General features: G+C 43.9%; 1 protein-coding gene and 1 long non-coding RNA gene across 5 annotated transcripts in view; one reads left to right on the forward strand and one right to left on the reverse strand.

Annotated features, from left to right (window-relative positions):
* Positions 1–13,134, reverse strand: part of LOC308581129 (C-type lectin domain family 2 member D-like) — a 55,647-nt gene that overhangs the window by 5,880 nt on the left and 36,633 nt on the right. For 2 of the 4 annotated variants that reach the window (XM_081183623.1, XM_081183626.1), the window contains exons 1-5: positions 8,580–8,717; positions 5,721–6,246; positions 2,232–2,345; positions 1,050–1,240; positions 846–952 (exon numbers count right to left, since the gene is read on the reverse strand). In XM_081183623.1, the coding sequence (XP_081039749.1) occupies positions 846–952; positions 1,050–1,240; positions 2,232–2,345; positions 5,721–5,871 (563 nt within the window). In that variant the 5' untranslated portion in view covers positions 5,872–6,246; positions 8,580–8,717. Of the gene's footprint in view, positions 1–845; positions 953–1,049; positions 1,241–2,231; positions 2,346–5,720; positions 6,247–6,731; positions 7,468–8,579; positions 8,718–13,134 lie in introns of those variants that run through there. The other 2 variants (XM_081183625.1, XM_081183624.1) reach the window with 2 other exon arrangements.
* Positions 10,190–13,134, forward strand: part of LOC308581345 — a 102,993-nt gene continuing 100,048 nt past the window's right edge. Inside the window, exons 1-3 of the long non-coding RNA XR_014004993.1 lie at positions 10,190–10,289; positions 10,490–11,902; positions 12,125–12,577. This is a non-coding gene — a long non-coding RNA (uncharacterized lncRNA). The remainder of the gene's footprint in view (positions 10,290–10,489; positions 11,903–12,124; positions 12,578–13,134) is intronic.

Raw genomic sequence — 13,134 nt, forward strand, 5'->3', positions numbered from 1 at the left:
ACAGTTTCAGGTTAAGTACGGAACTCCGGAATGAATTAAGTACTTAACCCGAGGTACCACTGTAATACAAATATTCATAATTTTAGGCAGCTTTTCCACCAAAATATTTTCTTTAGAATCTGGCCTAGAAAGAGAACATCAAACTCTTGCTGCGCTATGACTGAAAATGAACTTCTGTGTGTGCTGCTCACCACAAGGTGGAGCTCTCTGTATAATAAGGGAAAAGGCTTCTGGTCAGTTCCTCAACATTCAGGCAGACTACTAGTAACAATTGTGAAACTACAAATGTGCCTTTGACAGTGCTGTGCAGTGAATTTTTACATAGGGGAACCGTTAGGGCAAGTGGCGCCAGGTTGTGATTGGAGCAGGGGTGAGGAACATCTCGCAAGTGATGTTGCGACACTGAGATGTCCAGCATCACGTCTCCCTCTCTAAGCCAGGTAAAAGTTTCCCAGGCTTTGGGAAGGAGGTGCCAGACTTTTATACTTCAATACTCTAATTTACTGGGAACATTTAGGGGACTAGCCTCGTCCCCCTAGTCCACTGACCGCAGGTCACTGGGCTAAGACCAGGAGATTTGTAGCCCTTGTGGAATATATGCAGTTTCTTTTTCCCCAGGGGTACTCAGTACCTGTATATTTTCTTTTGCAAATGTTAAAAGTGTGGAACTTACTAAAATAATTTTGTGCTGAATACTGGCACCTTATTTTCTATATATATTAAAAGCACTGCATATGTGGCTTCTCAAAACACATCTGTTTGGGTAAGAATTCCTTGAGTCAAACTATTTTAACTGTTACACTGTTTTAAAGGGCTTATTACACATTTTCATTGTGGATGCTCACCACTTATTGAAAATGGTGCCATCGATCCATTTCCAAGGCTCCTGGTCATTTATCCTTTGGAGACCAATCCAGTGATCAGCAGGGCCTTTGTGTCGTCTCAAGAAGCTCTTAATAAAGAAAAGAAGTGTGAATACATTTCCACCCCTCATCCAAGTGGAGAATCAACTCCATTTAAGGCTTCAGACTCTGTATCTTTCCACTCACCATCTCCTCTTGGGAGTCAATCACGACCAAAGAGGCATTGAAAGAGGCACAGTAATTCTGGCTATAAGTCCAGTTCCCTTCATTCTCTGAAAAATAGTAGCATTTCCTTTGGTAGCCAATCCAGCCGTCTGGACAGCACTCAGTTGGAGTGGAAGGAGAATGTAGGGTGGTAGGCAATACTGCACTTCTCACTAGAAAGGTATCAGAAAGTGAGACAGATCACTATCTATAGCTTATAAATAGTCCTACCCAAAATAAAGGTCAGGCAATGTACTCCACTCATCAACATTATATCTGTGTGCTGCCTTTCCACAAAAGGAATCCTGCTCAAAGCAGCTTGCAACAAAGAAAATGGGAACATATCTCAAGCATCATAAGGGCAATCGCATAAAAATACAGTATAACAACATAATTGCAAATACACCACACGCAAAAACTGTGTGCAGGTCTCTGATCAACCCCCATCATCTCCAGGTGGGGCTGGATAAGGGTGGGGAAATGAGGGTAGGAGGGAGGGCAGACAGCCCAGTGCCCATCTCTGCCCACAAATTCAGGAGGTTGCAGGACATAGAGCAGCTTCTCTTGTGGCTCAGTCATAGATGAAGGTGAAGGTGAAGGTACCCCTGCCCGTACGGGCCAGTCGTGTCCGACTCTAGGGTTGTGCGCCCATCTCACTTAAGAGGCCGGGGGCCAGCGCTGTCCGGAGACACTTCTGGGTCACGTGGCCAGCGTGACGAAGCTGCTCTGGCGAGCCAGCACCAGTGCAGCACACGGAAATGCCGTTTACCTTCCCACTATACAGCGGTACCTATTTATCTACTTGCACTTGAGGGTGCTTTCGAACTGCTAGGTGGGCCATAGATAGTCAACTTCAATTGACTAGCCATGAAATACACAGCCAGGGTCTAGTTGACTCTCCCTGAGATGGGCCTTTGATTAGAATTGTATCGTACAATTTAAATCACTTGAAATTGTGTGTGTATTGTGTGTGCATATTGGTCTATTATTACAGTACACAAAGTCTACCTTGCCTGAATGTGGGCCTCCATCTGCAGCTGCTTCCAGGCTACCTCAAATGAATGCCAATAAAGCTATTCTAGCTGCTGAGGAGAGGAGATTTGTGAGAGCAGGTGGCCTGTTGATAACATGGCAGACGTTACAGCAAAATGGCTCTTCACTTACCTGATAAAGCAGTTCTGCTGATGATGATGATGGAAATGATCAGAATGACATTAAGCACCAAGCTCGCAATTTGTACTCTAAAAGGAAGTTTCTCTTTTCCATTTTTGCACAAACCTGCAGAGGGAAATAAAGTGTTAATGTGTCCTTGGTTTCAGCAAGATGCCGGACAAGTCCTTTTAGAAACTCCAGTATCTGGGGGGCTCCAAGTCTACCCAGGCTTGGGTAGTCCACCCACATTGAAGGTGTGAGTTCAAGCTTGCATCACACCAAGATGTCATACCACTCAACAGTCCTGATTTATGTGGGACATCCTGGAATTACAGAAGCCAATCCTGGCTTCTGATTGCATCCCAGAATGTCCCATTTTGGTCCAGTCCTCTGGTGCAGGTCAGCTGGGGACCAAAAAAGAAATGTCCCAATTTTGGTCAGCGGGATGTTGGAAGAGTATGAGATGAATCAAGTTCACCTGTGGCATCATGAAGCTCATAGGTTTGGTGCCTCCCACCACAAAGTCAGCCAAGTGGTAGGCCTCTGCGCATGGCTGGTGAGTCACCAGTTATTATTTTATTAAAAAATATTTACATGCCACCATCTCCTAAACTATCAAGGTGCTGCACAATAATATTTTTACAATAAAACAAAAATCACCAGAAGAAATAGTAAAATAAATATATAAATCATGAAAATAACTGGGAGATCAACATTTTAAACAGCTGTATAGGCTTGCTGGCATACGAAGAGGTCTTCAAGAGATGCCTGGATGTCAGAAATGAATGGTGCCTGATGTGTCTCTGCTGGAAGAGCCTTTCACAGCCTGAACTGGTGGCGCTAAATGCCCAACTTCTAGCTGAGGTCACTTGGGCTTCTGAGACATGGAGACAACCAGATGTGATCCTGTGGATGATCTTAATGATGAAGCTGGGATATAAGGGCTCAGGTGGCCCTTAAGGTATCCTGGACCAAAGTTCTTCTGGTCTTTGTATATGTAGACCAGGCATAGGCAAACTCGGCCCTCCAGCTGTTTTGGGACTACAACTCCCATCATCCCTAGCTAACAGGACCAGTGGTCAGGGATGATGGGGATTGTGGTCCCAAAACAGCTGGAGGGCCAAGTTTGCTTATGCCTGATGTAGACCTTGAACCTGGCTTAGCAATGTATGTGCATCCGCTGCAAACATTTTAACAGAGATGCCATGTACTGTCAACCATCTGCCTCCATCAGAGGTCTAGGCATTCTGCAAAATCTGGAGCTTCACAGCTAGGCTGGAGGGCAGCCCCACATAGAACACAGTAGTAATCCAGTTTCTTTTTAAGAGCAAAAGTTGAAGGGACTGCAAGAACTGAATGGAATGTGATACATGCCAAATGCCACATGGGCAATGCCGGAAGACAGAGGGAAGCACAACCCATTATATGAATCATTAACGGTTAGCCAATGTATGTACGCATGTGCAAGGAGGGAAATTTGAAATGTAACTATTAGTATAAACTGAGCACTTGCACTTTTAGAGGGATTGTAATCCCATCCAGAACAGGTAAGCAGCCTATCTCCTGGCAATGCAGCTGTTGTAACATCTGTCCTGTTAAGCTGGACTTCCAGAAGTTATGCTTGTCAGTGTAAATTGCCTAATAGTGGCAGCCTTGTTAAATCCCCTGGCTGCCAAGACTGTTTCCAGAAAACAGTGCCAGTCAAGGGAGCTGCAGTGCCATATACTGCTATATTATAACTATGTACACAGAGCTTTGGAGCAGGGGTGAGTAACCTGCAGCCCCCCAGATGTTGCTGGACTCCCATCAGCCCCAGTCATCATTGCCAGTGGTCACAGGTAATGGGAATTGTAGTCCAACAACATCTCGAAGGTCACAGTTACCCATCCCTTTTAGAGCATCTGAATTGCCCTCAAAACAGAAGTTGAAAGTTTTTTTTGCTGGCAGAATGGAAGTGACAGGAGATCTCTGTTCTATGTAGAAACAGAACAGGATGTTTTTTTCATGCATCGCAGCAACCTCAAGAGAATAACCTGAAACCATCTTAATCTTGATTGTAAAACAAACCATTAAGGGGATGCAGTTTAAGTTCTTGCACATTTCTGTTGGTTCCAACACATCACAGGTAGATCTAGTAATGTGCAAAACAAAATGCATTAAAATGAATTGTTCAACCAAAGAACATTTTCCTGTGGTAGAAGAAGCTTTATTCATTCAATGCAGGATAGTGAATTTTCAAGCTTGCCTCACCCAAATAAGTCAAAATAGCAGTTTGTAGTACACAGGCTAGGATTAAAAGACGGACTAAGGTTGCTATATTAATTATATGATAAGGATGGCATAACTGACAGTTAAAGAAAACCAGGTCCAAATGTAAGGACTAGCCAGCAAAGTGCTTCATCAGCAATATGCAGCTCTGAGTGCCTGCTTTCAGCAGATACTTTTTTTATCAGTTAATGCCATGTCACCAGCAACACTTGGTTGGTCAGATTGGGTTCCTGGAAGAAAGAGGAACCAATATGTTTTGAAAGATATGTTCTGAAATAGTGTTGTATAACGCAAAGTTGTGCAGGCAGTCTTACAGGGGTTCTCTGCCAGGGGATTTGCACAGTATTGGTTGCTTCTCAATTCGCTGAGAATTTTATTTATTTATTTATTTATTTATTTATTTTTAAAAATATACCGGTAAATCACCCACTCAAATATAAATTTCAGTATGGTCTACTGTAATGTATACCATTCAACCCAATCAGATGGGCATCATATAACAACAACAACAAAGCCTTAAAGTGCCACTGTGCTAGTAAATACTGTGGACCATGCGCCTGCACTTGCAGATTCCTGGTCTCTTCACTTATCAGTGTCTATCTAGGTCTGCGAACAGCAGTATTGGGGACCATGTGGTCCTCCAGATGTTTTTGGTCTACAGGTCTCATCATTCCTGACCATTATTTTTATTTATTTTGATTATGTATTTTCTGGTTTTATATTCTGATTTATTTATTTGAACCACTCTGAGAATTCTGGGTATAGGGCAGTATATAAATTCTATTATTAATAATAATAATAATAATAATAATAATAATAATAATAATAATAATAATAGGCCATGCTGGCAGGGAGTGATTGGAGGGAGTTGGAATCCAGCAACATCTGGCGAGCCACAATTTCTCCATTCTTGGTGTACATGGAAGGGGAACTGGAAAAGCAGCCAGGAATCTCTCTCCTCAAGGGCAGCCTCACCCCCTTCTCCTTATGCATGCCTGCGTGAGGAAGGATAGTTCCATCTGAGAGAGGAACTAAGAAGAGTCTGAGAAGCCTCCCTCGCTTTTCACACAAGTGTCTATGTACCCATCCTTTTCCAATGGCTTTTGATTGCCTGAATAAATTAGCGTCTCCATGAATTTGATTAGTTGGCCTGCATTCTGCAGCTCTCATCCCAGCAGCAAATCCATAACTTTTTCTGACAAACTCATGCCTTTCTCATCAGAACTCACTTACCATCTACACAATGGCCCTGTTTCAGAGAGAAGACTTCTCTTGCTTGTTTGGTGCTTCCATTACTTATGATTCCCCTACATTCCCCATTCTCTGCTGAATCTGGATTCATGGGGAGCCTTCGCTCTGTCTTTTCAGTTTCATAGAAACCCATCTTTTCTTTCTCCCAGGAGGATTCACAGACCTCACAATAAATGCTACTCAGCTCTAGTTACAGAGTTTTGCAGTTTCTTGAGATATGTTCAAAGCAGATCACTGGATTGCAGATTCAAGCACAGTATGGCTAGGTGATGTGGTGAGAAAACACCCTTTCTAAATACCACTTAATCGTGTGCTTTAATCGGATACTTTGTCCAGCCAAGCTGTACTTAATTTGTTTTCCACTTCCCTGTTTTATCTTTGTGACTCCTTTTATTTCTAATGAAATGAAAGCCTCTTCAGAGTCTGAAACATCAGTTCTGTGCTTTTGCCAGAAAAAAATTCATCACAACATCAGTTTTCGCCATAGCATCAACGTCCCAAGATTCCTCTGTGGAGACAAAATTACAGAGCGGAGAAATAAATAATCTCTTCTTGAAGTCTTTGAAAGGTGCAGTTTTGCTTCCATACTAGTATACCCCCCCAAAGGTAGTCCTACGTATACTAATTTATAGAGCTGGAAAATTCATATATGAAATATTGCTTCTTTTTAGTCTAAATGATTACAGTAATGTTTTTACATTTACTTGATGAAATGAGAGCATTGAGACAAGTGAAAGGGAGCAGCCCTTGAGATAGTTGAAGATGGCTATTGTATTATATTTCCCCCCCCCCCCCCAGTCTCCTCCTACCCAGCTCCTCCTCCTCATAAGCCTTATGAGGAAATGTCGCTCTCCTCTGCACACGTTCCGGTCTGTCAACATCCTCCTTAAACTGCGGTGTCCAGAAATGGACACAGTTAGTTACTTGGAGTCATCATTGTAGTCACAACAGGAAAACCTGTTTTCTACTTTTCTACTTCCTTTGCAATCTGACCATTTCAGCTCTTTGGGATTGAGGGTCGGGAAATTCTACGCTTTCCAGAGAAGAGCTGTCAATCCTCTGCCTATCTGGCTGCCTGGCATCTATGCCCCCTTCTTGGAAACTCTCTGTGCTTGCTCTAACTGCCTCAGTAAACCAATATCTTGGTAGGAAAGGGGGGGGGGGCTGGGTCTGCTTCCTCCTGCAGCCGGTCAGATTCAGAGTCAGAGCCTGTCTTTCTTCCATCTCCTCCTTCACTTGACTCCGCCACGCTCCTGACCCACACTTAAGGGGCCATTACCAAGATTTTAGCCCTTGCTGGGTCTAGGAATTAGCCGGGTCTCAGGCATGCAGCCTAGCCCAGCCCCCCCATCTCCTCCGCTAAACTTACAACAATATCTAATTGGGAAGCTACTATGCAAATATAGGACCACCCACTGGCCTGGCATTGAGAAATAGGGAGAGAGAGCAGCCCCTGAGATATTTGAAGATGGCTACCATATCTCCCCTCGGTCTCCTCTTTCCCAGGCTAAACATAGCCAGCTCCCCCTCCTCATTAAGCTTGGTTTCCAAGCCTTATGAGGAAATGTCGCTCTCCTCTGCACACGTTCCAGTTTGTCAACATCCTCCTTAAATGGTGGTGCCCAGAAATGGACACAGTGCTCCAGGTGAGTGCTATGTATTGAGGTTCTCACCCCGGCTACCAGGGGGTATTGTGTATATAGTTTTCACTCAGGTCCACGTCAGTTAATTTAGGCGGGAAACCCTGCGGTGTTGTTGACAGCTGGCTGCCTATCAAAGCAGGACGGCTGAGCTGTTCAGCTCAGTTCAGTTCCAGCTTACTATAAAGAACCACTTGGAGAAATCTCTGTGTCGTCTGCTATGTCCACCCACAACTTAATAGTGAGGTCTGACCCACTTTAATTAAGGTGTCCGGCACAAAAACCTCCAAATGGATCTGCCTAAAATTTGGCAGGCTTAATCCAGAGAGGCTCATATTTCTGCAAATTTCTTCTACTTTTCACTGAAGCCTGAACAACAGTACAGTGGTACCTTGGTTCTCAAACTTAATCTGTTCCAGAAGTCCATTCCAAAACCAAGATGTGCTTTCGCATAGAAAGTAATGCAGAATGGATTAATCCATTCCAGACGTTTAAAAACAACTCCTAAAACAGCAATTTATCATGAATTTTAATATCTAATGAGACCATTGATCCATAAAATGAAAGCAATAAACAATGTACTGCAGTCACACAACCAATCAATCAATTAGTAGCTGAACTGGGTTCCACACAGTCACAAAAAAAAGAGCCACAAGAGCAAAAAACACAAAATAAATAGCAAAATCTGACAGACCTCAGCGTAACTCTCAATATAGAAGCGTAACATTCAAATCAGAAGTGTAACACTCAAAACAGAGCACGTCAGCTTCTGGAAAAGTTCACAAACTGGAACACTTATGTCTGGGTTTGCAGTGTTTGGGTTCCAAGTTGTTTCAGTACCAAGGTGTTTGAGAACCAAGGTACCACTGTATAGCCATTCTTAGATTCTCTATTATATTGAATGAGGCAGTGAGAACTTTGGGTTGCATTCCTAGCAGTGCCAAGAGAACCTTCTGTCAGCACAAGGGAACATTCTCCCCCTCTCCTCCCTCATGACCCCCAAATGTAGCCTAAGCGTTTCCCCAATCGAACAAAGTAGTTATTATATTATTGTAGAAATGTTTTTTCTTCAGCCCCAAACCCTCTCCCCCTTCCTCCTCTCCTTCTCCTTTCCCCAGTCTCCTGCCTCATCTCACCCTCTCCCTTTCCTCCCCCTCCCAATATTTCTCCCTCCTCCAATATATTATAGAATTCTTTTTACCTTCTTGCAGAATCAATCTAGCAGCTATGTTCTGCAGTGCAGGAATAGATATCTGCTGCTGATCAAGTCCACAAGAAGCAAAACAGAAAGAGTTTTCAAAGCGATTGGTTCCTGCTATTTATATTCTCCTCCTCCTCCTCCCCCGCCTCCTCCTCCTTGCCAGCGAAGTCCTAGTCAACAGTTTCTGGCTCCAGCCCCACCCAGCGTTTAATCTCACCCCCAGCCTGGATCTAGAGATGGTTTCAATTGCCCAAGGCCTTCTGCCCTGCTTCAGAGAACAGTGCAACCCTCTCAGGGGCCGAAGACATTCTTGGGCATAAAGTGTAAAAGAATTTTTAGCATGATTTAAAATCAGTCCCACAAACAAAGGGCAGAACCTCCCAGTGGGGAATGTGATCACCCTCGATGTGCAGAAGGAGACACAGCTGCTGAAGTCCCGGTGCCAGTTGGCAACTTGGCGATTGCTGAGTTTGAGACTAACAAGTGACAAGCTTGGTTGAAGCAAGGGAGGTATTATAGTAAAAGAAAATTAAAGTGCTATAGTGAAAGGAAAATGCCTGTGGAAAGTTTAAAAAAAATGGTTTCTATAATTTTATGGAGTCTCTGGAGGGAGGAATGCAAAAGACAATGAGATTTAAAAAGTAATGAAAGATCTTGATATTTTGGAGGCGAGGTCTCACAAAAGATGGCAAGCGTTTAGGTGCCCAAAATCTGCTCCATAAAAAATGGTTAAGTAGCAGAAAGCAGTAAGAATTCATTATTATTTTTTGAAAGTAACAAACCTAACCTACTCATGCTCAGAAGAGTCTCTGCCTTCCCCAACCTGGGAATCATATAATTCGTACAACAATTGATTGTGAAAAACCTCAGAGCGATTTACAAAAAGATAAAAGAATGAAATTGAGAAAAAACACAACCCTAATTTAAAACATACAAAAGTAAAAATATTAAAGCAGATTATAATTACGACGACTTTCTAAGCAACTGGTAGGCTTATGTACACAAGACTGTTTTTAGCTGGCGCCAAACTTGTTTATACAGACCTATTGTCAGCAGCTGCTTCTAAAGCCTGTTTTCTGGAACTGCTGTTCAGGAAGCCAAGTGGGCAAGTCAGAACTAAAAGGGGTGGAAGTTCCCTCCCCGCCTCTCCTTTCATTCTTCTTTCTCCTGCCTTCCCCTCTGGCTTGGAACAAAGACTGTAGTTTTATAAACACCTCTTATGTCTATTCTTACTTGCCTTTTCTTCAAAAGAAAATAACGCTATGCAAAAATCGCATAGAAATTCTTTTTTGCTCTCTGGTTAGCTCTCCCTCTCGTCCTCTTCCTGCCAGGGAGGGGAAGGAGGGTCAAAGCAGCCTCCCGCCAATGATAGCGACAGGAGGAGCCGTTGGCCATTGAAACCATGCGGTTGCTGCCTTCAGCTCCACCCCCTCCTCCTCCTGCTTATCTGCCATCCCCTCCCTGCCCAGAAAGGCAACTGACCCTACAGCAATCAGTCATCTAGTTCCCTCACAGTCTGAAGGTGAGCTGATAAGACTGAACATTAACAAGAGCACGGAAGATTGTAAAAGGTCGAACATTGGTGCAGTTAGGAGATTATTGCCTTTGGACTTGGAAGTCTTAACGGGACACCTGCCCTTAAAGGCAATGTGTACTAACTACTATCTGAAGAAGTGTGCATGCGCACGAAAGTTCATACCAATAACAAACGTAGTTGCTCTCCAAGGTGCTACTGGAAGGATTTTTTTAAAATTTTGTTTCCACTATGGCAGACCAACACGCCTATCTACCTGTAACTAGAACTATGGAAGGCAGCACATTGAGATGCATGAAATGGAAGTCCATTAACCTCACCAGTCATCTGAAGAAGTGTGCATGCAAAAGGAAGCTCATACCAATAACAAACTTAGTTGGTCTCTAAGGTGCCACTGGAAGGAATTTATTTATTTTGTTTTAACTATGATCTTATTACTTCTGTTTCTGCTCATTCTGCTGAGTTGGATCGTTAATCTTAGCAAATATTTAACCAGTAAACATTAAGCTTTCAACCGAAAATACAGTTTAAGTCAGTACAAAGGTGCTAGGGTTTTTCCATGCGGGAAACTTTCCAGGACACTCATAAGCAGTGCTTTTTTTCCTGGGGGGGGGGACACATACCCCTAAACATTTTGTGGATCTAAGTTTGGCCTCATTGAGAGGCAGTATTTCAATATGAGTAGGAAAGTGACAGTACCCTTGAACATTTTTTTAGAAACTGAGCACTGCTCATAAGCATACTTAAAAGGTAAAGGACCCCTGACAGTTAAGTCCAGTCGCTGACGACTCTGGGGTTGCGGCACTCATTTCGCTTTTATGGCCGAGGGAGCCGGTGTTTTTCCGCAGACAGTTTTTCCGGGTCATATGGCCAGCATGACTAAGCCACTTCTGGCGAACCAGAGCAGAACACAGAAACGCCGTTTACCTTCCTGCCGGAGCAGGACCTATTTACCAGTATCTACTTGCACTTTGACGTGCTTTCAAACTGCTAGGTGGGCAGGAGCTGGGACCGAGCAACAGGAGCTCACCCCATCACAGGGATTCGAACCGCAACCTTCCGATCGGCAAGCCCTAGGATCAGTGGTTAAGACATCAGCACCACCCGCATCACTCATAAGCATACTTACTCAGCAGCATTATTGCTTGAGTAGCCCTGAAGAGGTGAATCATAGTGGGCAGAATTGGGTATGTGTCAAGGTGATCATTCCATCAGCACAAACATTTTCAGATGGAATTCTCCCTCCCCAGATGGAAATATCTCCCCTCTCCTCCCCCATGCACAATGTTCTAGTGTTCTCTTGACACCTCAGAAATGATTGGGAGTGTGGGGGGACATGTGGGGCATGTGGAAAGAAAATGCCTACAGCGGTACCTCGGGTTAAGAACTTAATTCGTTCTGGAGGTCCGTTCTTAACCTGAAGCTGTTCTTAACCTGAGGTACCACTTTAGCTAATGAGATTTTTGCATTCTACACAAAATGTCCAGGTTTAGGGATATACTATATATATGGATATAGGGGTTCTTTTGAGGGGCAGGCACATGCCACTGAAGAGTGGGAGAGGGCAAGCACTCTTCAGGGCCTGCCACTCTCCACCCCCTTCACGCGGCACCCAGAAGTGCCACAGCAGGGTCTGCAACACCACCGCTGCCAGTGCCGCCATTCTGCCGCCAGCACCAAGCCACCAAATCGCCTGGCACATGCCACTTCTGTCGAGGTGGTGGAGACCATGCCGTACCGCTTCTCCTGAGGTTCCCAGAGGGCTGTGAAGGAGGATGACTGGAGAAAGGTAGGTTAAGTGGGGCAGGGAGGGGGCGGGGGACAGAGATGTGGGATGGGGAGGGGAGGGGAGGGGGAGTGCCCTGAATGCGTCTGGGTTTTTGCAGTTCAGAAGATGTGAACCCTAACATAGGTTTCTCAACACCTGCAATCCAAGCCCAGGAAGGAAATCACGCATCATTGCATGAACAGGTTCTGAAATCATGCTTCTATTTTCATCCTTCTCTTTCAGCTGGGCTGACCAGATTATGCGCACCACCTGGAGTACATCAATGTTAGTTTTGATCTCTTTGTTCCCAGACATCGGTTTAATTTTGAGGTGGGTAGTCTTGTCAACTCTAACATCATGTGAACATAAAGCAGCTTTTACTCTGTTTGGTAATGCTTCATATGTAGACACAGGAGAGAATAAATACTCAACTAAGCCTCCCCCAACCCCATGTTGCTGGGAGAGATAATGAAGGGAAAATATTACACACCCCTCCTGACATTAACTCCTCTCCTGATTCTCATCATTGTGTGATAATGATACCATCTAGTAATACTGAGAAACCAGTCTTATAACTGATTACGATAAGTAGGACTAGTTTCTCGGCAGCCTTATGAACGCATCATGTATTTTTGAATCTATAATGTGATTATTATTTTTAATTATAAATTTTTATTAGTTTTCAGTTTTGTTGTTGTTGTTGTTTAGTCGTTTAGTCGTGTCCGACTCTTCGTGACCCCATGGACCAGAGCATGCCAGCCACTCCTATCTTCAACTGCCTCCCGCAATTTGGTCAACCTCATGCTGGTAGCTTCGAGAACACTATCCAACCATCTCGTCCTCTGTCATCCCCTTCTCCTTGTGTCGTCCATCTTTCCCAACATCAGGGTCTTTTCCAGGGAGTCTTCTCTTCTCATGAGGTGGCCAAAGTATTGGAGCCTCAGCTTCAGGATCTGTCCTTCCAGTGAGCACTCAGGGCTGATTTCCTTAAGAATGGATACGTTTGATCTTCTTGCAGTCCATAGGACTCTCAAGAGTCTCCTCCAGCACCATAATTCAAAAGCATCAATTCTTCGGCGATCAGCCTTCTTTATGGTCCAGCTCTCACTTCAATTACATTCCAATAATAGCCTCATTATAACAGTACCAATTTATAATACAATTATTAATGCTAATCGTTCAAACTTGGCACAAAGACTGTAATTTTATAAACATCTCTAACGTCTATTCTTAATTGCCGGACCAAGCAGGCT

Source organism: Podarcis bocagei (assembly GCF_964188305.1).
Source record: "Podarcis bocagei genome assembly, chromosome: 2".
Classification (NCBI taxonomy): domain Eukaryota; kingdom Metazoa; phylum Chordata; class Lepidosauria; order Squamata; family Lacertidae; genus Podarcis; species Podarcis bocagei.